This window comes from Antechinus flavipes, chromosome 3 (genome assembly GCF_016432865.1).
Source record: "Antechinus flavipes isolate AdamAnt ecotype Samford, QLD, Australia chromosome 3, AdamAnt_v2, whole genome shotgun sequence".
In the NCBI taxonomy this organism is placed as follows: Eukaryota; Metazoa; Chordata; class Mammalia; order Dasyuromorphia; family Dasyuridae; genus Antechinus; species Antechinus flavipes.
This window is the reverse complement of record NC_067400.1, coordinates 175,792,235-175,817,193: the sequence shown is the minus strand read 5'-3', so window position 1 is coordinate 175,817,193 and position 24,959 is coordinate 175,792,235. Positions and strand designations below refer to the sequence as shown.

At 33.5% G+C, this 24,959-nt stretch overlaps 1 protein-coding gene across 1 annotated transcript; it reads left to right on the top strand.

Moving 5' to 3' along the window:
* The first annotated feature begins 6,219 nt into the window (after positions 1–6,219).
* LOC127553523 (sulfotransferase 1C1) lies at positions 6,220–24,108 on the top strand. The gene is made up of 7 exons (XM_051984296.1): positions 6,220–6,422; positions 9,471–9,599; positions 10,593–10,690; positions 19,165–19,291; positions 20,904–20,998; positions 23,278–23,458; positions 23,890–24,108. Exons 1-7 carry the CDS (start codon positions 6,251–6,253, stop codon positions 24,000–24,002), a joined length of 915 nt encoding a protein of 304 aa, XP_051840256.1. The 5' UTR covers positions 6,220–6,250; the 3' UTR covers positions 24,003–24,108.
* Positions 24,109–24,959: the final 851 nt, after the last annotated feature.

Genomic DNA, 24,959 nt, shown 5'->3' with positions numbered 1-24,959 from the left:
GAGTATTGTATGTATTAGGTTTGCTGGGTTTTTCCTACTGGGACCCTAGTACATGAAACCAGGACAGGATACTTAGAGGAACATGGAACTAAATTCTTTCCATCTCAGGAAGAAGACATTTTCCTAAAATGAGAATAGAAAACTATCCCTCCTTTATCTTCCCCCCAAGACATTTTTTTGGTTTTTTTGGCTGAGGCAATTGGGATTAAGTGACTTGCCCAGGATCACACAGCTGGGAAGTGTTAAGTGTCTGAGACCAGATTTGAACTCAGGTCCTCCTGACTTCAGGGCTAGTGCTCTATCCACTAAGCCATCTAGCCCCCCACTAAGACTTTCAATGAGCCTTTGAATAGATGCAAGAAATGACCTAAGTGCTGAAATTCTATGGAAAGAATATTAGGGTCTTCTAAATTCTTAGACCCTCAGCAATACATTGGAAGACTCTTTTTCCTTTACTTCTAGCACCTGCCCAATGGATAAGGGCTTCATCTTTTTCTGCCCAAAGCAGGAATGTTTGTTGTTGGTTTTTTTTTTTTATCTTTTAATCATAAATGTATATAGAATGTATGTAGTAATGTATATAGAACATGTATATAGAAAAAAACACTTGATGAACTAGAGAGCCAAAACAATTTCTCGAATATCACATTTGGCCCTTTTCTATTTCTTCTTATTCCAGGCTGTTGACTCTTTTCACTTGGCCTAGTCAGAGGTCCTGAGTTTAAATTCCACTTGTATGACCTTGGGCAAGTTACTTAAAAATGAGGGTGTTGAATTAATAATATGTTTCTCATATTCCAATCAACTACAAATCTTTGATCCTAAAAAATACCAAGTGGCTAAACTATAGACAGCAAAGGTTCTATAGTGGATAGAATTTGAACTGGAGTAAGAAGACCTAGATTTCAATCCCATTTCATCTACTTGCTGGTGTTTCTTCTATTTGCTGGTACTTGTTGGCACTTACTCTCTCTCTGCTTCAGTTTCTTCATCCATAAAATATGAAGAAAAATGACATCTACTTTACAGAGTTGTTGTAAGAATAAAATAAAAATATACGTTAAGTGTTTTATAAAACTTAAAGCTCCATCTAAGTGTTAGTTATTGTTATCTGCAACATAGCTGAGTAAATGTGCAGACAATACATACAGCTAAGTCACATATGCCTGAAAGAGAAAATATATCTTCAATCTAAGCAACTGGGATAGAATGTTTGTGGAGTGATCAAGACCTAAGTTCAAATGTCTCTATATGTGTTAGCCGATTGACCCTTAATAAAACATTGAACTACCTTTAATTCTGTTTTTTCACCTGCAAAAATGAGGATAATAAAAATACCTAACTTCCAGGTTGTTATGAAAATAAAATGAGATAATATTTGCAAAGTCCTTTCTAAGTTTATTATGGTATATAAAAGTTATTATTATCACTAACCTATATAAATCTGTGGTTGAATCATCCCTCTGAGCACCTCTAGCAGGAATCAGGCTAACAAGTTCCTTCAGCAAATATTGCATCAACCTTCCCAAAACAGAAAAATATTCACCTAAACTTATAGTAAGAATATGTCAATATTTCCAAAAATCTGAAGTTATGCTGATATAAGAATTCAAAAGAATTCAAAAAGTCATCAGTGACCTTGGAAATGTCTTCATTTCCAAAAATAATCAGTTAAAACTTATTAAGGAACTTTAATTTTATTACTTAAAACTTATTAAGGGACCCTATCTTCATTTCATTCTTTTGGTATGAGAACAAATAATTTCAGTGCAGCATAGTCTCTCTCCAACTTTACCTGGTTCTATATGGAGAGAATAAGAAGTGAATTAAGACAATATCAGTTCTTACTAAGACTTTGTTGTAAATTACACAGATGACATGCTTCTCTGACTTCAGCAGGGCCAAAGCCATTTTCAGAAAGCAATCCATCATTACTATTAAACTTCATAGCATTGAAATAAGAAAGGATGATGCCATACTTTTTTACAAACAAAGATATACATATACATATACTAATAGACATAAACATCTAGATCTATGAAAACAGAAATCTTTTTTTCTTTCATATGTGTGTTATATATGTACACATATATCATATGTGTGTATACTTGTTAATGTATGTTACTTTTGTTTTTGTTCAGTCATTTCTGCTGTGTTCAACACTTAATGACCCCCTTTGAAGTTTTCTTGACAAAAATACTGAAGTGGTTTGCCATTTCCTTCTCCAGCTTATTTTACAGGTGAAGAAATTGAGGCAAACAGAGTTAATGACTTGGTATGGGAGTCCAGACTTGAACACACAAAGATGAATCTTCCTGGTTCCAAGATTGGCACTCTTTCTACTGAGCCATCTAACTACCCCAAATGTATATTTTGCATGAGCATGAAGTTTGTGTGTCTCTGTGTGTGTGTATTGTATAATTTAAAGTCAACTGTTATAACAGTCAGAATCAGTTATGGCAATTGATTCAAACTTCTCTATCTAAAATATTTTTTTTAATCTGTATTTAACTCTTAATTATATTTTTTTTGCCACTTGGCTTGTCACATTCAGAGGTTTTTCATAATATTCAGATTCATTTTTTCAAGTTACCAGGCCTATCTCCTCCATACCGTCATAAAGGCCTACTACATTAATGTCAGTTTTTGACAGATACTTGACTCTTTATGAACTCTTTGAAGAAACAAAAATTAGGGGAAAAAGTTTTTCTTTTCATTATTTTGGGGCAGCTAGATGGCACAGTGGATAGAATAGTAGACTTGAAGTCAGGAAGACACATCTTCAAATCATCCTGAGTTCAAATTTGGCCTCAGACATTTGCTATCTGTGAAATCCTGAATAAGTCACTTAACTCTTCCCTTTGATTACAAAATCAAGTCATGATTGGCTTTTTAGTGATATAATATAATACAGAATGTTAGAGCCTAATAAGGTCCTCAGAAGATCATCTAAACCAAAGTTTCTTAATCATCTTTGTGTCTCTTAGTAGTCAGATGACTTGAACTCCATTTCATATAATATATAATCAATCGCTATCTCTGTGACTCCCTTCCAAAACATTCTTATTTGGTCACAACTCTACTAGGATGTAAGCTCTAGGAGGGCAAGAACTGAATAACTTGCTTATCCTTGCATTCCTACTGTTTAGAACTGTGCCTAGCACAAAAGTGTTTAATAAATGCTTTTTCATTCATTCACAGGATAATGGAGCTATATGGGAATTTAAATATTTTAATTCATTTTACCTTTGAAAAAGTCCAAGACCTTCCTAAAGTGAAGTGATATGCCAAAGTTTGCACTTTTAAAGTTAAGGAGGAGAGTACTTGAAACCAAATTCTGTGACTTTAAATCCATTGGATTTGCCATTATGCCATATTATCCAAATGCAGCCACAGATGAATTAGAGACCATCTAGTATGAGGGTTCTTAACTTGAGGCCTATGAATTTGTGAGTTTTTATGTTTTAATAAATTTGTTTCCTTTCCTGTTTGTTATTTTATGCATTTAGCAATGCTTTTCTTACAAAGTGTTCATGGGCTTATCAAATGTCAATAGAGCCTTGATCCTCTCCCAGAAGGATTAAGAAACCCTTAAAATATCTCGAACTCCAGTCTGTAAATACATGTCTTTTCCTCTTATAGTTTGCTCATCAGGAAAATGCAGTTATTAGCAAACACCTCTTTCCTTCTGCATGAGAATATTGGACCAAGCTTACCAAGTGATGCAAATCCTACAGCATGTTCAAATTAGGGAGGTACACAAACTCTTCTTAATACTTTTAATGCAATATATTTCAATCTCATAACCTAACATAGAATGTTACATATAAAAGGTACTTACAGAATGCTTATAAATTAGTACCTCAAATTGCAGAAATGCTTACCTATGAGTAGGATCTAGCCAATAGTGGGTTATAGTAGTTACGTTGTTAAACACCACAGTCAAAAGTGATAAGTAGATGAATGACTGTAGTTGTTTTTCAATAAATTTTTCTTTATGGACACTGAAATTTGAATTTCATAATCATTTTCATAATTCACAAAATATTATCCTCTTTTTGATTGTTTTTCAAACATTTATAAAATAAAACACATTCTTATCCTGTAGACCATCTCAAAACAAGATTTGGTCCCAAAACCATAGTTTTCTGATACATGGTTTGGTGGAAAGAATACTAGATTTATTTGGGACTAGAAAGACGTGGATTCAAATCCTGTCATTTCTTCTCTATGTGACTTTAGACAAATCAGTATATTTTCTAGTCCTCAGTTTTCTCATGTGTGAACATAACAGGCTGGATTTAAATGAGCTCTGAGAACTTTCTAAATAGGCTCATCTGATGATAGAGACTTGTGACTAGGACCATGATCCTGATTAGGAATATAAACTAGAAAAAGACACTTCTAATATGCTAGGATGAGTCCCCTGAAGAGGGAACAAGTTGACAAGTACAATGCATTAGACTAGTGGGGCAAGCTTGCCAGCTATAAAATGCTGCCTTGTTAGGAGATAAACATAGCTGCCTATCTGGAAACAAGATCTATTTCCTTCTCCTACCCCACATCTGGGGACCTTGTAATAGTAAGAGGCAGAAATGGAATTTTCCTAATCAAAATAAGAAACAGGAATGGCAGATCATGTTTCCCTTCAGCAAGAAGGAAGGAGAATTTTGCAGAATCAATATAACTCAGAGTTGACCTTATAAGAGGGAAAACCATCATCTGTGTGACAGGATTTGAGGGGAGCTAAAAAATTACTTACCTAAAATGATGTCCCTCATTGACCAAAGCAGTGCCTAATATTCCCACCATTGGCTATTCTTTGCAATGAGGTATTTCTAAGCCCAAAAGGCCTCTTTAAACATCCAAATATGTTGCCTAAGCAGGAGAAAAAGGAGTACAAAGAAAAGAGTACAAGAGTAGAGCTGCCCAATAATTTATTAATGCAAATTAATCACTGCATACACATTTAATAGTTTAATTGCATATTCCAGAAGAACTGAAGGACTAAGACACGAGAAATCCAAGTTTCAAATGAGAGACAAAGAGAAAAATTAAGACATGGAGTGTGGGTTGGGAAAGGAAGACTGGTTGGGAAAGGCAACATGGAATAATTGAGTGCTGATAAGAACAGGGTTGAGGAAAGGAGAACCAGTGATAAAAGTGTAGAAAGGGACACCAAGAATAAAATTTGTTTTCTATATCAGTTCTTTTTTTTCCACCTTTTTTGCTGAGGCAATTTGGGATAAGTGACTTGTTTAGAGTCACACAGCTAGGACCTGTTAAGTGTCTGAGATCAGATTTGAACTCAGGTCATCCTCACTTCCAGGCTGGGGCTCTATCCACTACACCACCTAGCTGCCCCAATTCTTTCATGTTTAACATACTGATTTTAATTTGCATGAATTGCCGAAAAAAGGAAAGAATACAGTTCAAAATTGGCCTCTGATATTTTACGCTGATTCTTTCAGGCCCTTAGCCAATTTGCTATGGGCTTTATGTTTCTCATCCATAAAATGAAGAAATTTAGACTAATTTTTTTCCTATCATTTCTTCCATTCTTAATTTTTATAGATTCCTTCTTGTATCTGAGTAAATTGAGATCCAAAGGTACTTATATAATGTCACATACTTAAAAGCATATAGTTGTATTTATGCTCATATATACATATATATTCACACATATACATACAAATACACCTAAACATATACATATATGCATAAACAGATATATGTAAACATGCATACATGCATGCATATGGATATATTCATATATATGTATATGGTATGATGCTGTGTTTCTTTTCTTTTTAAGGCTTATCTATATTTGCAAGAGGAAAATATTTTTTTCCTTGCTGAGGAAATGTCAACTATAAGTAAACAGTTTATTTTTGAAGGCATAGGCACTATACGTTCACCTCATGTTAAGGCCAGTCTAAAGTTTAGCCTGTTGGATAAATTCTTGGTCTTCCAATTAGAAAACTCTTCAACCAACCAAGAGCTATGTTTTTCTTAAAATGATATTACCAAAAATATTATCAGAACAGCAACCTTCCATCTATGACAAGTCTTGCTTCTCTCAGTTAGGTTTTGTATTTTTAAAAACTCCTGAAGATTCTCTATGAAAAACCTTCTTTGTCCTCCAGAAATAATAAGAAAGCGATTGTTATAATTGACCATGGAAAAATGACTAAAGTACATGTTTTCTTTAAGCAATTAGCAAGTCTCAATTAGCAAGTCTCATCACATAATGTCACTTGAGAAGATGAAAAATCTCCAACTGAATGAAGAGTACCTAAAACCAGAAACCAAAGAAATCAATGGAATTCTCATGGCCAAAATGATAAGTGATAATTGGGACAAAATTTGGAACTTCCAAGCCAAGCCTGATGATCTGCTCATTGCAACATATGCAAAAGCAGGTAGGTATGTGGAAATCAAAGTAATAGGGATGAATCTAGGCAGAAGTAAGAGGGCTTCTAATTGATTTTCATATTCATTGCAGAACTGACCTAGAGAAAAATGGCAAATGGTGCCCTACTGGCTTTGCTCATACTCCTCAATCCCAAGAGTTCTGTGTTTTCCTTCTGACATTAAATTAAGCTCTTCTTAATTAAGGGAATGGGACATTTATTAGAAAGAAAGAACAGAAAGGAAGAGATAATTTTGAGTAAGAAATAGTAGAGGGTGAGATTTATGATAATAGTTGAAACACCTGTGGGAAGGTCTCAATAACCAGAGGGTAGTCTATTTGATTCTTTAGAAGTGGAGAACAAAAGGCAGAAAGGCTCTATTTACAATTTCCCCTAAAATAGGCTTTGAAATTCACATGAATCTATTGTTCTAGTATAAGACAACTGTGTTCTATTTTCCAGAATGCAATGGAATAAAATAGTGGTGACCAGAATCAGTCTAGCTTACATAATCCTATTGCTAATGAGTGACATTGGGATTAGAAAGAAATGCCCGTCTGTGGTTGGTTGATTGTTTTGTGTTTACACTGTAATATCTGACCTTTCACATTTGAAAGGGATGGCACTAATACTTGGGGAATAACAAAAAAATTTCATGTACAAGATGATGCTTGAGCTGACTTTTAAAGCAAAGAGATTCTTTATGAAGTGGATTTTAAGAAAACATATATAGCATGAGGGAATATCAGAAATGAAAGAATGCCACTTTAGTTGGCTCAAACAGTATTAGTAATGGTGAACTCTCCAAAGAAGCTAGGTTAGATTCAAGTTGTGTAAGGTTTAAAGGCAAAAGCAAAGAGTTTTTATTTTATTCAAAAGGTAATAAGAAACTGCTGAAGCTGGTTGAGTAGGGAAATCACATGGTTAGCCTAGGGCTAACATAACATTTATTTGGCAGCAATGTGAAAGATGGGATGTAGTAGGGAGGAATTTTTAGGTAGGGAGACCAATCAGGTGGCCTTTGTAATAATCTGGTTGAGATGGGCCTGAATTAAGTGAGTGGAGAGAAGAGACTGGATCCAAGTCAAGGGCTAGTCCTATTTTCATTATTGTCACTAAAAGGAAAAAGCTGGTTATAATGGATCAGCATCCTCTCACCCTCTGTCCTTCTATATGTCACTGAAGTTAATGTCAGAAGTAAAACATACACCAGGTACTTCCTGGCACCCAGGCCAGCTCTATATTTGTTATATCATAGCTGCCTCTAAGGCAAGTAAAGCCCTTTGCTGGACACAAATTATAAATATAGTGTTATCATTAAGGAGACCATAGGCAGTTGCCTGGCATAACAGTTAACTACAAAGGAAAACCTCCCAATGAACATAGTAAAATGTGAACAAGGAAGATGACAAAATAGGTTGGAAATATTTTTTTCTTCTTGCAACAAAATGTATATCATCCCTCTTTGGTGCAATAAAATTTCCTTTATGAGACATATAATTCCTTTCCCCCTTCTCAGACTCCATCAACAAACCAAGACACGCCCTTAGAAAGCCTTTAGGACTCACTGAGACCCTAGATTTCAGGGACAATCTATACTTCTCTTAGGAGATGAGGCTAATGGAGTCTCCTTTATCTGTGCAGACCAAATCCACTTTCATAAATTAATGTAGTGACCAGGAGTTCAGAATGAAGTTATGGATGTGGAAGCAAATAGAGGAAAGAAATTTCCATGCAGAGTGCACTTTTATGCTCCTTATAACATTTTGGAACTAAAAAAAAAAAAATCTCCTTTTCTATCCAATTACATTTCTATTTGCCAGTCTCTTTAAAGAGTAAACCAAATAAATACATTAGAAAAAGAAGATGCCAGAGGTACTTTGGCTACTCTATTTGGATTTGTTTGTTTGTTTGTTTGTTTGAAAAGCTAACATACTAAAAAAAAAAAAGAGTAAATCCATTCTTATTGGAGAACTTCTTTTGGTCTGACAAACTTTATGTACAAACTAATTTGCAATAAATTTTCCTGCATTTGGGGGAATTCAAGAATCTAGTACAAAACTCTCCACAGTCTTATTACCACCCCACTCCAAATACCATTTAGTTTTTTTTAAATCATTTTCCATCTCTCCTCTAAAAATCCTCATCTTGTTCTAATCAAACTAATTATTGGCCTTTCTCCCAAAAGTCATCTTGTGCCTTTGTTCCTACTGTTTCTTCCTTCCTTGGAATACCTCTCTCCTATCTACCTCCTAAAGTTCCCCTATGAAAAGCATACTCATCATTTAAGACCATCATAGTCAGATGCCTTGGCTATAGCCACATAATGTATATCAGAGGCAAGACTTGAATTCAGATCTTCTGGCTTCCAATAGCAGTGCTCTATATACTTCATTATATTGGTTTTCATCCTTTATTTTATAAGACCATTTTACCAGTTTTTTTTTTTTTAATGAGAAGAATAGATAACCTCCTAAGTTCCTTGAGAACCAGAAATACTCAATTCATTTCTCCCTCTCCACAAACAATACTCTAACAGTCTTTTCCTTAAATGTATCAGATATCTTCCTGTTTTTATGGCTTTGTTTAAACTATTCCTGATTTGTAGTATATCCATCCTTACCCAAAATTTTCTTTCCTTTCTTTCCTTGAACACACCAGTCCTCTCCCCCACCAAGCTGGTAATGACCATCCCTTCATATAATAATTTGTTTTCTAGTTTTCTAAAACATTTTTCAGAACTATTGTACATTATTTATCTTTGGGGTTTTTTTCTTATCTTTCCAGTAGACTGTGAAATATCCTTCCTAAAATATTGCATCTTCCAGAGCCTAGCACAGCGCTCTAAATATAATGGATTCTTGTTAAATGTTTACTGAATGAATTGTATCTTTTATTTTATAACATATAATATTTTATTAATATTATTTCATAATATATTTCTCATATAATATCTTACAGATAACAAGTGTTTTCATTTGTTGAATGAATAAATGGATTGTTTAGAGTTAAAATGTTTTAAGTAAGTAGATTAAAAAATAGTCTAAATTTTTTCAGGTACAACCTGGACACAAGAGATTGTGGATATGATCCAAAATGATGGAGATGTAAAAAAATGCCAACGAGCGAATACCTTTGATAGGCAACCTTTTATTGAGTGGACTCTGCCTCCACCCCTCAATTCCGGTAAATTTATTCAGTTAAAATTGCCTCAGAGTTAGGGTCTTGAATCTATTAGTCTCTTCTGAAGGAGAACCATTTTCAAAATCACAATTTGATCTCCAGTATGTATATGACTTTCTTCTTCACACAGATTAATTACTCTTTATCATAAAAAATTCTTCTTGACTATTAATGGTTCTTTTTTATTCTAGTTAGGTACACTTTTCAATCATGTTGATGATTTTATCCCATTTATGTTCAGAGGTATGATTGTTAGATTCAATGTCCTTCCATTCAGTTCTCTTACATTTTTATTTTCTTTTATTTCATCCCCTTCTTTACAAAAAGGGGAAAGTAAATGGGGAGGAGATGTATGCTTGATATTTGTGATCTATAAATGAAATAGGCTATGTCTATCCTCTTGAAGTTCTTCCCTACCACTAAATCTACTGAAAATCATGGATTTTTATTCTAAAAAAGTAACTCATGCCCATGAGTTAAAGAAATGCACCCAAACCATAGGTCATATTGAAATCCAACAATACACATTCCTTCCTCTAAAAGTACAAGCCTGTTTTCTCTCCTGTTTTCCCTCCTTATAGTCCCCATTCTAGGGTTGGATTAGTCAAGAATTCAAATGACATGATCACAAATCTCATATACTTACCTAATTCCCCAAACTACTCTATATCTGATGATATTGTGCTTACATCAGGGAGCAGAGAACTAAGATAGTTTATATCATCTGTACTATAAGTGTTGCTGCTGATATTGATAGTAAATCATCCTCAGATGATAGGAGTTAATATATGGAAAGTGCTTTGTAAATTTTAATGCACTATATAAATATTAGCTATTTATTATTATAGTTGATATTCAGAAAGGAGAACAAGACCGTCAAAATGATCACTTTGTGTACTGTAAAGACGTATTTAGAATGTATGCAGAACGTTCCCCAAAATCTATATAGCAGAGGGTATTTAAATGGCATCTAAATGACACTGCACTATTTCCCAGGTCTAGATCTAGCTAATAAAATGCCTTCTCCAAGAACACTGAAAACACATCTTCCTGTCCAGATGTTACCACCATCCTTCTGGGAACAAAATTCAAAGGTAATTTAAAATTCAAAGATCAGCCAGTAATTTAAACTTATCTTGCTCAGTGTTAACTTGTATTCTAGAAAATAGCAAACAAATCATTTTTAGTTTATTTTTTTTCTGGTTATATATTGCATTCATTTTTAACATTTTTTATGAATCATGTTGAGAAATAAAAGTTAGAACAAAAGAGAAAAACCACAAAAAAAAAAAAAAAAAGAAAAAGAAAAAATTAGTGAACATGGCACGTGTTGATTTACATTCAGTGTCCATAGTTCTTTCTCTGGATACACACAGTGTTTTTTATCTAAAGTTTATGGGCATTGACTTAGATCAATGAAACACTTAGAAGAACCAAATCTTTTATAGTTGATCACTGCATAATCTTGCTATTACTGTGCACAATGTATTCCTGGTTCTGCTTGTTTAACTCAACTCATGTAAATCTTTCCAGGCCTTTCTAAAATCAGGTGTTCATCATTTTTATAGAACAATAATGTTTCATAACTCTCATATACCATAACTTATTTAGCCATCCCCCAATTGATGGAAGTCTACTAATTTTCTAGTTCTTTACCACCATAAAAAGAGGTGCTAGAAACATTTTTGTACATGTGGGTCTTTTCCCATCTTTTATGATTTCCTTGGGATACAGACCAAGTAATGATATTGCTAAACTAAAGGGGATGCATTGTTTATAGCCCTTTGGGCATAGTTCCAAATTCTTCTATGTAATGGTTGGATCATTTCACAACTCCACCAGCAATGCATTAGTATCTCAATTTTTCACACCCCCCACAACATTAATTATTATCTTTTCCTGTTATGTTAGTAATCTGAGAGGTATGAAGTAGTATCTCAGAGTTTGCATTTCTCTGATCAGTAGTGATTTAAAGTACCTTTTCATATGATTAGAAATGGTTTTAATTTCTTCATCTGAAAATTGTTTGTTCATATCCATTGACCATTTAGCAAATGGGAAATGGCTTGTATTATAAATTTGAGTCAATTCTCTATATATTTTAGAAATGAAGCCTTTATCAGAAACTTTGGTTGTAAAAAGTTTTCCCAGCTATATGCTTCCCTTTTAATCTTGTGTTGGTTTTGTTTGAGCAAAAACTTTTAATTTAATGTAATCAAAGTAGTGCATTTTGCTTAGTTTTTCTTTGGTCATAAATTCCTCCCTTTTTCAAAGATCTGAGAGGTAAACTATCCTTTGCTCTCCAGAACAAATTTGCTTATGGTATCACCTTTTACATCTAAATCATATGTCCATTTTGAACTTATTTTAGTATAAGGTGTGAAATCTAGGTCTATACTAAGTGTCTGACATCATTTTCCAGTTTTCCCAGCAATTTTTGTGAAAGAGTAAGTTCTTATCCCAGAAGCTAGAGTTTTGGGCTTTATCAAATACTAGATTACTATAGTCATTGATTATTATATCATGTGTATCTAATCATGTGTATCTAACCTACGAATGAATGAAATTTTGGATTGTTTCTGTGATTTGTTGTTTGATTCATTCATTCTTTAGAATGATTTAATTTCCAATTGGTTTTTAGTCTATCTTTCCCTGGCTCTTTATGGAATATAATTTTTATTGCATTGTAGTCTGGAAAGCAAGGTTTTACTATTTCTGCCTCTCTGTGTCTTATTGTGAGATTTTTATGCCCTAATACAAAGTCAGTTTTTGTGTGGGTGTCATGTATTACTGAGAAAAAGGTATATTATTTTCTGTCTCTATTCAATTTTCTCCAAAGGTCTATCATATCTTAAGTTTTAAAAGATACTACTAACTTCCCTAGTTTCTTTCTTATTTATTTTGTGGTTAGATTTATCTAATTCTGAGAGAGGAAGTTTGAGGTCCCTCATTAGTATAGTTTTATTCTCTATTTCTTCCTGAAACTGGCTTAACTTTTTCTCTAAGAATTTGGATGCTGTACTACTTGGTATATATACATTTAGCACTGAAACAACTTCATTGTCTGTAGTACACTTTTACAAGATTGTTTCCCTCCTTATCTCTTTTAATTAGATCTATTTGTACTTTTTTCTTTATCTGAGATCAGAATTGATACCCTGCTTTGTTTTTTGCTTTGGTTGAAGCATAATAAATTCTTCTCCAGCCTTTTACCTTTACCCTATATGTATCTCTCTATTTCAGATGTGTTTCTTATAAACAACATATTGTCGAAATCTGGTTTTTAATCCATTTTGCTATTTACTTCCATTTTATAGGAGAGTTCATCCCATTCCCATTCACAGTTATGATTATCAGCTCTGTATTTCCCTCCAACCTATTTTCTCCCCTTATATACTTTTGTTGTCTCTTTCTACCCTATCCCTCTTTAGCAGTTTTTGTTTCTGATACACTCTTCCTCAACCATCCTTCCCTTCTATCACCCCTCCTCTCTTCTCTTAACCCTTTTCCCTTGTGTTTCTGCCCTCCCTTTTTTCCAGGCCCTCCCTTTTCTTTCCTCTTTTTCCTCCTGCTTCTTGATAGGGTAAGATAAATTTCTAAACCCAAATGAGTTTATGTTATTTCCTCTTTAAACCAAAACTGATGACATTAAGCTTCAGACAATGCTCATTCCCCTCTCTTTTTTCCCTCTATTGTAATAAGTCTTTTGTGCCTCCTCATGTGATTTAATTTGTCCTTTTTCACCTTCTCTTTTTTCTTCTTCAATACTTTTCCCACCCCTCAATGGTTTTTTCACATCAGAGTCCATTCATATCAATACCCTCCATCCTTGTATGTCCCCTCTAACTGCCCCCGTAACAGATCAGTTCTCAAGAATTACAGATAGCATCTCCCCCATCTAGGGATAAAAGCAATTTAATCTTAAAATAATATATTTTCCCCTGTTTACCTTTCTATGTTTCTCGAGTTCTGTGTTTGAAGATCACATTTTCTGTTTTGTCCTAGTTTTTTCAATACAAATGATTTAAATTCATTTACTACATTGAAGATGCATCTCCTCCCCTGAAACATGATGCTCAGTCTCACTAAGTAGTTGATTTTTAATTGTAATCCTAGATCCTTTTCCTTCCAAATATGGTTTTCCATTAAGCAGGATGATTTCAGAGAGGTCTGGAGAGACTTACATGAGCTGATGTTGAGTGAAGTGAGCAGGATAAGATCATTGTAAACAGCAACAAGATTATATGATGATCAATTCTGATGGACATGGGTCTTTTCAACAGTGAAGTGATTCAGCCAGTTCTAATGGTCTTATGATGAAGAGATCCATCTGCACCCAAAGAGAGCACTATGGGGACTGAGTGTGGATCACAACATAGCATTTTCATTTTTTGCTGTGCTTTGCTTGCATTTTATTTTCTTTCTCATTTTTTTTGCCTTTTTGATCTGATTTTTCTTGTGCAACATGATAATTGTGGAAATATGTATAGAAGAATTGCACATATTTAACATATATTGGATTACTTGCCTTCTAGGGGAGGGAGGGAGGGGAAGAGAGGGTGAAAAAAATGGAACACAAGGTTTTGCAAGGGTGAATGTTGAAAATTATCTATGCATATGTTTTAAAATTTTTTTTAAAAACTTTAATAAAAAAAAATATGGTTTTTCAGGCCCTTTAATTCTTTATTGTAGAAGCTGCCAGATCCTGGATAATCCTGACTCTTGCTCCTCAATAATTGAATTGTTTTTGTCTGGCAGCTTGCAGTATATTTTTTTTACCTTAAAGTTCTGCAGCTTTGCAACAATGTTCCTTGGGGTTTTCCTTGTGGGATCTCTTTCCAGAAGTGCTTGATGAATTCTTTCAATGACTATTTTGCCCTTTTCCCAATATATCAGAACAGTTTTCCTTGATGATCTTTTGAAGAATGCTATCCAAGCTCTTTTTTTTTTTGTCATGGCCTTCAAGTAGACCAATAATTTTTAAATTGTCTCTCCTGAATCTACTTTCCAGGTTGGCTGTTTTTCCAATGAGGTAGTTTACACTTCCTTCCATTTTTTTTTTCATTCTTTTTAGTTTATTTGACTAATTCTTGATGCCTCATAGAGTCATTAGTTTTTATTTGCCAGATTAGTTTTTAATATGTGATTTTCTTTAATTAGCTTTTGTATCTCTTTTTCTATTTCCATTTATCCTCATCTGAGTTGATATTTTGATCTTCCCTGTCACCACAGTAACTTTCTATCACTAAGGTTCTTTTTTGTTTCTTACTCATTTTCTTATTTCCTTTCTTTCTCTTTTTTTTTTCCTATTATGTGACTTTTATGGTTGAGCTCTGCTCCCGGGGTAAAGGGGATACTGTTCCAAGCTTCTTGTATAGTTTTGAGCCTTTGCTTTGAGCACAGAGGCCTCTTGTGTTTGGCATCTTGTTCACAGCAGGGCATAATCCAATCTGTTCTCTCTAAGGACTTCCCTGATTTCCAAGGCTGGTGATTTGTTTTTTGTGCTGAGACTGGAGGCAGGCCCACTGGTCTGCTCTGCTACTTTGCCAAGACCAAGGATCTCAGTTGCTGCTGTGCTGTGATAAGACCCTTTCACTGGCTTTCCCAGATACCATCTGACCTGGGCTGAGCTCCCCTTTCATCCAGGTGATTCTGACCTTTCTTGAAATCCTTTCAATCTATCTTGAGCTGGAGAGTAGTTTCATTCTATCATACTCTGTTCAGAGTATTGGTTTTATGTGGTTTTCAAGGAGAGCTCAAATAGCTTACTGGCTTCATTCCAACATCTTGACTCCATCCCCAGAACTTGTTTTCCAAGCAAGTCATTTTTAAAAGAAGCATCTAGTGGATATACATGATAGACAGCTGTATCTTTATAGTGCCAAGGACTCATTACTCTGCATATCAAAAAGGGAATTTTCTGATCAAAAGTTTTTTCTCATCACCTGTATTTGGGTCAGGTTCCCACTTTGCTTTACTCTTAACATTCTCTCTAACTTTATATGTAGAAAATAATTTAAAAGATGATTGTCATTTGCTCACATATGGAGAGGTATCATGGTGTAGTCATTAGGGAGATAGCCTTATAGTAAAAAAAAAACAGATTTCAAGTCCTACCTCTGTCATATAATAACTTTAAGAGTCTGGATAAGTTGGGCAGGTAGGTGGTGCAGTTCAGAGCACCAGCCCCAAAGTTCCAAGACCTGAGTTTAAATATGACATTAGACACTTAACATTTTCTAGCTGTGTGACCCTGGGCAAGTCACTTACCCCAATTGTCTCAGCCAAAAAAAAAAAAAAGAGGCTGGACAAGTGACTTAACCTCTCAGTATATCAGACAAATCTCTAAGATTCTAAGTTGAAGAGAATATGGTTACCTGCAGATGGAGAGAGAATCCCTTCAACTGAGAATTCTTGTGATAAGGCCTTGGTGAACAAATATAATACCTGCTTCAAAATTAAGATATGAAGAGATTTTTATGTTTTATTTAATTTATTTTTTTTCAAATTCAAATTTACATGTATATTTTCTTTCTCTCCTATTTTCACCCTTTGGTAAGAAAATGAAATAAATTTTTTTTAAAAACCAAATAACAAATATATGAGTTTCACATGTAGGCATTTGGCCATTGCTCTTCTCTTCTGAATTTGCATTCTAATCTTCCCTCTCACCATAGAATCTTTCTATGATCAAGGCTGTTTTTACTATTATGCTCATTTTATTTTTTAAATTTTAATGTATTTTCTTTTTCCAAATACATGCAAAGATAGTTTTCAACATTCATCTTTATGAAACCTTGTGTTGCAAAGTTTTCTCCCTCTACTCCCCTTCTAACCTATCCAAACAGCAAGCAATCCAATATATGCTAAACATGTGCAATTCTTCTAAACATTTTTCTATATTCTTCATGCTGTGTAAAAAAAAAAAATCAGATTAAAAGGGGAAAAAACAGTAGAAAGGAAAAAACAATCAAACAACAACAATAAAAGATGAAAATACTATGTTTTGATCTACATTTGGTCTCCATAGTTCTCTTTCTGCATGTGGATATTACTTTCCATCACAAATTTATTGGAATTGCCTTGAATCTCATCATTGTTGAAAAGAGCTGAGTCCATCATAGTTGATCATCATATAATCTTGTTATTATTGTATAAACTGTTCTCTTCATTCTGCTCACTTCTCTTAGCATTAGTTCACTTAAGTCTTTCCAGGCTTTTTTGAAATCAGTCTGCTTATTCTTTCTTATAGAATAATAATGATATTCCATTACATTCATATACCATAATTTACTTAATCATTCCCCAAATGATGGTTTGTTCATTTTTTTTAAATTGAGCTCTGTTTCTAGGACACAGGGGAGACTGTCCCAGGCTTCTTTTACAAGGGGACAGAAGCCTCCCTTTGGATTTCTACAGTAGGAACAGAGGTGCTGCTGGCTGTCTCATTGTGCTGGGTTGGCCTGGCATAGTTCTGCCTGTTATTACAGGATTTGAGGGCTTGCAATTTTCTTTCTGTGACAGTATTGAAGTCTTACAGCTGGTTTGCTGAGCTACTGGCCCATTGAGTCAGGACCAAAGGACTTCCACTGCTGGTCCATTCTGTGGCTAAGACCTTCTTACTAGATTCCACACAGCCTGTCTGTGCTGGGCCTTGCTTTCCTTTTACCAGAGTGAAGTTCTAAGTTATCTTAAGCTGGAAAATTGTTTCACTCCAAATTTTTGTTGATTCTGTCACTCCAGTATCCTGAGAAAATGAAAAAATAAATTACAATTAGTATATGGAAAGAGAATTGACAGCTTGGAACAAGAGTTAGCAAACTTACTAAAGAAAATAACTTTCTGAACACTAGAATGGTCTTAAAAGAAGCTAATGAATCCATGAGACTTCAAGAAGTATTAAAGCAACGTCAAAAGACAGAAAGAATAGAAGAGAATGCCAGAATCAGGTAGATTTGAAAGCAAATTCTACCCAATATTTAAAGAATAACTAATTCTAATACCATATAAATTATTTGAAAAAATATGAAAAAATCCAGATTTCTCCTATGACAAAATTATGGTCTTGATAGCTAAACAAGGGAGAGTCAAAACAGAGAAAAATAGCATAGGCAATTTCTCTAATGAATATAGTTGTGCAAGAAGTTTAAACATATTAACTAGGAGATTCTAGCAGCATGTCAGCAATATATGCACATATAATTAATAGGTTTCTAATAAACAACATGTACAGCAAAAATTACACACTACAGTCAGGTGACATACCAGGGATGTAGAGCTAGGTCAATACTAGGAAAGCTATTAACTCAATTGATCATATTGATAACAAAAACAACAAAATCATATGATCATATCAATATATACAGAAAAAGGTAGATAGAATAGTCATTCCCTAGAAAACTTGAAAATAAGTTCTTAATTTGACAAGTAGTATCTACCTAAAACCAAGACCCCAGAATTATCTGTAATGGGGATAACCTAGAAGCCTTTCCAGGAAGGTCAATGGTAAGGCAGGGATGCCCATTAGCACCATTACTATTCAATATAGAACTACAAATGCAAACTATAATATTTAAGACTGGAAGAGAGAGAGAGAGAGACAGAGAAAAAGAGACAGAGACAGAGACACATAGAAATAGGAGAGAGACAGAGAGAGAGAGAGAGAGAGAGAGAGAGAGAGAGAGAGAGAAACTGAAGTAAAAAGCATAACCTAGGAGAAAATAAAATTATCACATTTGCAAATAATATGAAAGTTTAGTCAGTGAATCTTAGAAACTTAGTGAAAAAAAAATGAATGAAATAATTAACACCTTAGTCAAAATTGATGACTATAAAATAAACCCATACATTAGCATTTCTGTATGTCACCAACAAAATTCAATAGGAAAAAAAGTAGGAGAAATTCCATTTGTAATAAAGATAGTCTAAAATATTTGGGAGTTTACCTATCAGGACATGCAAAAAGTATACAAATACAAAACATTTGTCATACAAATAAAGGGGGAAGAGGAATTGCTCAGGGTAAGTGAATATAACAAAATAACAATACTAATTAAACTAATTTCTCATTCTGTACCAATAAAAATTTAAATTAGGAAAATAATGAAAAAAATTCATCTGGAAGGAGGACAAACTTTCAAGAATATCAAAAAAAAATAATGAAAAAGTAGGAAAGAAAAGGACTTGGCAGAATCAGGACACAAACTCAAACTATATAACAAACCTGTAATCTTTAAAATAATTTGGCACTGTGTAAAAAATAGTAACACTAAGCAGTGGAGCAGATTATATATTCACACACAGAGATACTGCTACCTGCTTCCAGAGAAAGAGGTAATAGATACAGAGAGAATACTGAGGCATATTTTTGAATTTGGTTAATGCAGCAATTTATTTTGTTTAACTTTACATGTTTGTAATGAATTTTATTTTTCTTGCATTCTCAATGGGGAGAGCAGAGATTCAGAGTAAGATAAAAAATTTTTAAATAATTCCTAATAACAAGAATTAATATTTCCCTCCTATTTTCTTTTTCACTCCCTTTCATTGGCTTTTCCTACATCTGCAGATAATCTATGTGGCAAGAAATGCAAAAGATTGCCTGATATCTTATTATCATTTCTCAAGAATGAATAAAATGGTACCTGACCCAGGTACCTTGGAAGAATACATTGAGGAATTCATGAATGGAAGAGGTAAGTGGAATTAGATCTGTGGTCACCTGATTCATCAATCACCTTATATTAGTACTAACCAAGGGAAGAAATTTTCTAATTGTACTTGTATGTAGTTTTCAGTGATATAATCAGGCACCCTTAAAAATCAGATATTACAAATTACTCAAAGTAAAATCAAACATACTTATAACTTCTTTTCTAAAACAGTTTCTTAATAAAGAACAATTGCTAAGAACTTACTGTATGCAGAGCATTGTCTAGAATATAATGTAGGCAGCATTTTCATAGTTTTAGTAGTCTTAATACTACTAAAAGTAGTAACAATCATATGGTCTTGGCAAATCATTTAATCTCTCTGAACCTCAGTTTCTTCATCTATAAAACTAGTATCATACCTCTTATACCTATCTCACAGTTGGTGGAAGGATCAAATGAGCAGGAAGATATTAACTTGGTAATGCATAAATATCTTGTGCTCAACCTCTATGATTTCACTAATTTAAAAAGGTTCTTCCTATAGTATAGACTGCAATTCATCCATCTTTCCACCATATCAGCCTGTCCCTATGTTATGTTAAGCATAAATAATTTGGTCAAGGGCACCAAGGCAAGAATGAGAATGAAGGGTTGTCAGGACAGTGCTCTGATAAGAAGACAGTTTCCTACAAAGGCAATTACTGATGAATTAACATTGTTTTCATCATTCCCACTATGATGCAGAGGGTGGAATATTTTTTAACAGGGAAATTTTCACTGGTTCTACCCTTCATTTCTGCCTTTTTTAGGTATGTACACACAAGTTCTCAACCAACTGTTGATCAAAAAAATCAAAAGTAAAAAACTAAAGATGTTAGAGATCAAGTGAAGTGCTTTTTAAATAATTATATACTATTGGTGGGCAGCTATGTCAAGGTAGTTCGAGTGTTAGGTTTAGAGTAAGGAAGATGAGTCTTCCTGACCTCAAATCTGGCCTCGGATACTTACTGATAGTAAATAAATTGTCATGTCTAACCCTGTACAAGTTACTTATTATTTGCTTCAGTTTCCTTTTCATTTAACATGACTGGAAACAAAAAGAGGGGGAAATAAATGAAACAACTAAACAATTAACAACATAGATATAGTAACAATTGTACTTTGAATTGTAATGAAGCAATTGCTTCAGTTTTCTCATCTTTTAAAATGAGCTAGAGAAGGAAATGGTCAACCCTTCCAGTATCTTTGCCAAGAAAACCCCAAATATGGTCACTCTTTGTGATAAAAACTCCTTTAAATATACATGTACCTTCACTTACATATGTGCTGTTATTTCTGCTGCAAAGAATAATCTGTGATTTTTATCATGCAGTTTCCTAATTGAATTTACTAAAAATCTCATCTAAGATTCCTGATGTCTTTTTTATGAGCAGATCAATAATAGTAATGAGTAATGATAGTAATAATAGTAGTAATAATAAAAATAAAAATAAAAAAGTAAAAATAGATAGTAATAATAATAGTAATAATAGTAATGAGTAAGGTCAATAATAGTAATTGAGTATGTATTTTATCAAGCAGTGAAATATGAATCATCACTCCACAGTTAATATAACTGATGCTAATTGTTCTATTTCTTTCCATTCGTTTCCAGTACTCTGGGGTTCCTGGTATGATCATGTGAAAGGATGGTGGGATGCAAAAGAAAAACACCCCATTCTTTATCTGTTTTATGAAGATATGAAAGAGGTGGGGACCTGATTTAATGTTTTTGGATCCAACAAGGTTTTTTTGAAGAATTACAGAATCACACTAAAAAAGGTCCTCAGAGTCAGAGTCCAAGAATGCCATTACAATGTCCCTGATAGGTGTTCATCCAACCTTTTCTTAAAAACTTCTAATGAAGGAAAAACTTCCTAAGGCAGCCCATTTTACATTTTAATAGCTCCAATTGCTAGGAAGACTTTAATTATTTCAAGGCTAAATCTGCCTCTTTTCAATTCCTACCTCAGTTCTACCCTCTAGTGCCAAGAAAAATCTATGTAATTCTTCTTTTAGTGATAGCCCTTCCAACACTTAAGCACAACTATTATTTTCCTTCCTAAAGGAAATTTATTTTCAAGTTTCCACAATTTTTATGACATATTTTCCTAGAAATGGAAGCTTCCAAAAATAATTCCCTGTTAGGATTCTGAATTGCATTACTGATTTCTCACCAAATGTGTATGGGTTGACTTTTTTCTTTCCATATTTTTGGTTCATTTTCTTATCAATTACTTTTCCTCCTTAATTGTGAGTTAAACAAATACTTTCCACTGTTAAATTTTTCTTGGCCAAATACTAAGTTACCAGCTCATCCTGAATTTCTTTTAGTCATCTCGTCCTACATTCTATGTCATCAGATTATGAATGAAAAATAATTAAGCACTTTCCATATGTTAGGCATTGTACTAAGCACTGAAAAGCCAAACCAAAAAAAAAAAAATCAAGATTGTCTTGCTCTCAAGTAGCTCCTTTATAATTGGGATGGAAGAGTGGGGAAGTTAACATTAAAAGACAGTTCACAGTTTTATATATATATAAATTAAATATGTAGAAATGGGATATAAGAAAGGGAAATCATATGGGTAGGTTTCTCTAAAAGAATCCAAATATTTTTATTGTCCGTCAGTTATTTTCAGTCATCTCCAGTTCTTTGCCGTTCCATTTGGGGTTTTCTCATCAAAGATACTGAAACCAGTTCCTTCTCCATTGGCAAATAGAGGTCGTGTCTTGTCCAAATTTACATAGGTAGGAAGTTTCTAAAGCTGGTTTTGAAGTTAAGTCTTCCTGCCTCCAAATTTAGCGCTCTATCCACTAAGCCATCTAGCTGTCTCTAAATGGCTAAGGCTAAAATTAAGGCTAAGCCTAAAAGATCATTTTATATGACTATAACAGCAATATGATTTAGAAAGATATTTCATAGTCTAATCCTTTACCTTGGCATCCAAGAGCCTCCACAAGCTGACCCCAACCTACCTTTTCTACATTATTTCTCACTTTCCCCTGTAGCAACCCATTCCTCTAGTTAAATTAGTCAGAAAAATAGCCCTGAAAAACCCATACATATATTCCTGCTTCTGTGGTTGATTTACTGTCTTTACCTTGTTACTCGGTAACAGTTTCCTCAGCCTTCAGTCCCAAGTTCAAGTCTCACATTTTATATTGTCTTTGAAAATCATCCTGGCTTCTGTTTGGCTTCCTCTGAACACCAAAGTTGTTTTATATAGTCTTGTGTTGTTGTTTTATTTTTTTTATATATAAATAATCTATTTCCCCATTTGATTTCAAGTTCTTTGAGGCTAACCTAGTATCTTTTCTCTGGATGTACATCTACCATGGCATCCAGACAGAGGCTCAATAAATGTTTATTCATCAATTCAGTTAGCTGATGTTAAGTTTCCTAAAGAGAGCTCATACATACACATATATATTCACGCACACACACATTAACACAAACATGTACACTGCATAAATGTTTCTTTCTAATCATATAACACATCATTTTGTGGACTTACAAGCATTTATGATCTAGGTGAGATGAAGCTGAGCTCATCTTAGAGAGAAAGGAAAAACTATCAGATTAAATCTCATAAGACTTCTTTCTTACTTATAGATCCTATTACTCTCTTATAATAAATGACCAGTCTGATCAAGTCATAAGTTAGAATTCACTACTTATAATTTAATCAGAGTGACTTCAGGAGAATGAGACAAATTTTTAAAACATGGCTAATATGGATATTTGTTTTCATTGACTGTACGTGTTTGTTTGTTTCTTCTCAATTAGTGTGGGAAGAAGTAGAGTGGGAATTTTGACTGATAAAATCAAAAACATTTTTAATACTTATTAACTAGATTGGATTAAATGACCTCTGAGTTCTCTTCTGACTCCAAATCCATCTATATTTACAGAAATAGAAAGGCCTTTTGTCTATTATAAGGACTTACTTATTTTATATATTTTTTATTGACTCCAACTCATCTAGGACCCAAAGCGGGAAATCCAGAAGATGTTGAAGTTCATGGAGAAGGATTTATCAGAGGAAATCCTCGATAAGATCATTTATCATACTTCTTTTGATATCATGAAGCAAAATCCTATGGCAAATTACACTGCCCTGCCTACAAGCATAATGGACCATTCCATTTCCCCATTCATGAGAAAAGGTATATGAAGTTCATGGTTTGTGAGAAGTTTTGCTAATTATAACTTGTCTAAGAATTCCTTTAACACTCAATATTATGGAGAGAATGCAAAGCACTGCACAAAGAGCAGCAGAATTTGATCAGAAGATTAACTCCTCTTCTAATCAATGTCTTTGAGTCTCAGTTTACTCAACTATTAAGAGCAGATCATTTTTCCTAACTTGCCTAAAAAAATCATTGTGAAGATGAAATAAGAGAAAACAGAAGAAAAGCATTTTGTGAACTGTAAAATTTAAACTATTACTGTAACATATATACCAGTCTGTGACATCCCTATGTGTCCCTTGAAAAGCCAAATTTCTATCTCCCATTCACTTAATGATTCTATGAATATATACCCATTTTAAAAACTTCTACCTTGATAGTTTAACAATGTAGTTTTGCTGTTTTAGGAATGCCAGGAGACTGGAAGAACCATTTTACTGTTGCCCAGAATGAAAAATTTGATGAAGATTACAAGAAGAAGATGACGGGAACCACTTTGACTTTTCGCACAGAGATTTAAGAGGGAAAATGATGGAAATTCACTAAAATTTTCCCCTGGATTTTTGCCAGTAATCTCATGACCACCTGTACACTAAGCCTTTTCCTTTCTAGATTTTTTTACCAGCTCTCTAATCTCTCATCAATTAATCAACCAACAATTTTTATCAAGCCTTTATTGCATACTAAACACTAAGCTATGCACTGGTGATACAAAGACAAAAATGAAACAATTCTTGCTTCAGTGAGTTTCTATACTCAAATAATAAAAATTAGTTATGTCTAGGTATGTAGACATAAATATGCATATAGATGCTTATATCTATATATGTATTATTTGTGTGTACATATATATTTTGCTATCTATATATCATAGATGTGCATATATACAAGAATTTATATAACTATATATATGTGTGTATATATACATATATATGTGTATATATACACACACACGTGCATATATACCCAGAAAGACTCTCAATGTAACTTTAAATCTTAATAATTTAAAACTGCATCAAGATTTTTATTAATTTTTTTTTTTTTTGCTGAAGTGATTGGGGTTAAATGACTTGCCCAGAGTCACACAGGTAGGAAGTGTTATGCACCAAGATTTTTAGAACACAATACATATATACAAATAGATATGCATATCTATATAGATATGTATATACATATAGATATGTATATATATTTCATAAATATACTATAGGAAAATCCCAAATAAAGTCACAAAAAATCAAATACATCTGAAAACAACTAAATAAGAACAAAAGTGTGTATGTGTATTCACAGTCAACTAGCTTTTGTTAAACTATATTTAATAAAGATACTATGCTTTGTGCTAATAATATAAAAATTTGAAAAAAAAATTAAACCAATCCCTGGTCTCAAGGTTGAATGGGATAAGAAAACATGTAAGTAATTATGTACAAACAAGATATATATAGAATAAATTGGAGGTAATCTCAGAAAAAAG